The sequence below is a fragment of the Pyrus communis genome, chromosome 14, assembly GCF_041283825.1.
Source record: "Pyrus communis isolate YQ-2024b chromosome 14, ASM4128382v1, whole genome shotgun sequence".
Taxonomy (NCBI): domain Eukaryota; kingdom Viridiplantae; phylum Streptophyta; class Magnoliopsida; order Rosales; family Rosaceae; genus Pyrus; species Pyrus communis.
Genome location: NC_142578.1, coordinates 10,536,254 through 10,538,288, shown reverse-complemented (window position 1 = coordinate 10,538,288; position 2,035 = coordinate 10,536,254). Strand labels below are relative to the sequence as shown.

General features: G+C 33.8%; 1 protein-coding gene across 1 annotated transcript; it reads left to right on the top strand.

The window, feature by feature from the left end:
* The first annotated feature begins 467 nt into the window (after nt 1-467).
* LOC137713299 (late embryogenesis abundant protein At1g64065-like) lies at nt 468-1,408 on the top strand. The gene has a single exon (XM_068452583.2). The coding sequence runs from the start codon at nt 643-645 to the stop codon at nt 1,195-1,197; it is 555 nt and encodes a 184-aa protein (XP_068308684.2). The 5' UTR covers nt 468-642; the 3' UTR covers nt 1,198-1,408.
* Nucleotides 1,409-2,035: the final 627 nt, after the last annotated feature.

Sequence of the window (2,035 nt, the reverse complement as noted above, 5' to 3'; positions counted from 1 at the left end):
TGAATTTCATATTGATGAGATAAAGAGCTTTATATGTGCTTATATATAGTTTGGATACTTTACATGTTGTCAATTAATTTTATGATGAAACTCTAGCTTTCTTTGTCCTATCAGATTAGGTTGTCCAACGTGTGAAATCCAATGACCACACGCTTGCCACATTACCCTATTTATGTTGTCCACATGTTTGTTTTAGAAATTCGTTGCAAATGAGGAATAGACTTTACGTATCCTCAAATTCTTTCATCTAGAAGAAGAAAAAGAAAAATTGATAGGTTTAACGGTTGAGATATTTCACAGAAGCTTCAGTGAAATTGTAGGCTTGTACAATGTTGGTCAGATACTCGAAAGTCTTCCAAACACGTTTTGAAATATCAACAAAGAAAAAATCAAAGATAGTAAGAAATTAATACAATAAAAATCCTACGTCTCCACTTGAATTTCATAAACATTTTATCGTATCTGACACCACAAGAATTTATAAATACTGCAGCTCTGTGATTTCAAGTCATTCTACTCATTCAACTCCTTAGAGCCTTTTACAATTCTTTGATACGTACCAAACCAAGAGCAAAGAAAAACTAGGGTTTCCTTTATTACAAACACAAAAAAACAATCATCATCCATTTTTTTTCATACACAATGAAAGGAGACGGGAAGAACAAGAAGTGCCTAGCATATGTTGCTATTTTCATTGTGTTTCAGATCATAGTTATCACAGCCTTTGCACTTACCGTGATGAAAGTCAAGGGTCCAAAAGTCAGATTTGGCACAATTACTGCAGATAATTTCAGCTCCACAGGCTCCAACTCTGATCCATCTTTGAGTTTGAATTTGGTAACCGAATTTGCAGTGAAGAACACAAACTTCGGTCATTTCAAATATCAAAACAGCACTGTCACAATCTACTACGGTGGACAGGCAATTGGTACTGCTGATATTCCTCAGGGAAAAGCCAAAGCTCGATCGACTCGGAGAACCGGTGTTAACATTAGCATTAACACCGACAAGCTTTCAGGATCCACAAACCTTGGCATTGACATCAACTCAGGTGTTGTGCCTCTGACTAGTGAGGCTACCTTGAAGGGAAAGGTTGAATTGATGAAGATTATCAAGAAGAACAAGTCTGGCAAAATGAGCTGCAGCATGTCAGTTAATTTGACCACCCGTGCTATCCAGGATTTGAAGTGCAAGTGATCAAAATTTTATGTGGTTTTGGTTTGGTTAGTTTCGTTCATTGTGATATATTTATTTTTCCTGGGAGGACTTTATTGAGTCTCTCTCTTTTGTTTTAGTGTTTTTTTTTATATAGTTCATTATTTTTTTTAAGCTTTTGGATCCTGTACTTTGTACTGCCTTTCGGATTGTTGAGTTATATTGATTATATATACATTCTTTTATATTCGTATTCATTTGGTGTTGAGATTAATTTGTGATTTTTTTTTTTGTGGGTAATGGAAGGCAACAATAGCAAGCACAATAATCAAGTACTTTATTTTAACAATAGAAAACTAGTACTTTTTAAAGATTAATTAAAGTCTTTTTGTAGAAAAATGAATTCTAGCATGCTTAAGTGAGTAAATGAAAGCCCTTCCGTTTCTGTGGTAAGCCAAAGGGAAATTGGTGTGAAAAAAATGTAAAGATCATGAATCGTTAAGGGTTAGTTGATGTAATGTTGGTCTATTTCTTTGAACTCCGGTTAAAAGTCCCATCATGATTCAATTAATCCCATTCTTTATGTAGTATCTATCTTGTACGTGTTCTTTTTATCTTAATGAATATCATACATATTCCTAAGCAAAATGTAACAAAAATATAACCCAAATGTAAATGGACGTTGAATTGGAAATAAACATCTATTGTAATTAATGTCCAGAAATATATGTAACTTTGCTTCCTAAGATAATTTAATTAAGGTAGGACCTTATTTGTAGCATTAGAAAAAACAAGGATGTGTCGTATCGGTCTTCTTTTAAATGTGCATATTACGGGTTTCTTTATACCGATTTTAATCTCCCTAAGATATTGAGGCCGC

Coding starts and splice junctions, on each gene's coding strand:
- LOC137713299 (XM_068452583.2), top strand. CDS start 643: ATGAAAGGAGACGGGAAGAACAAGAAGTGCCTAGCATATGTTGCTATT.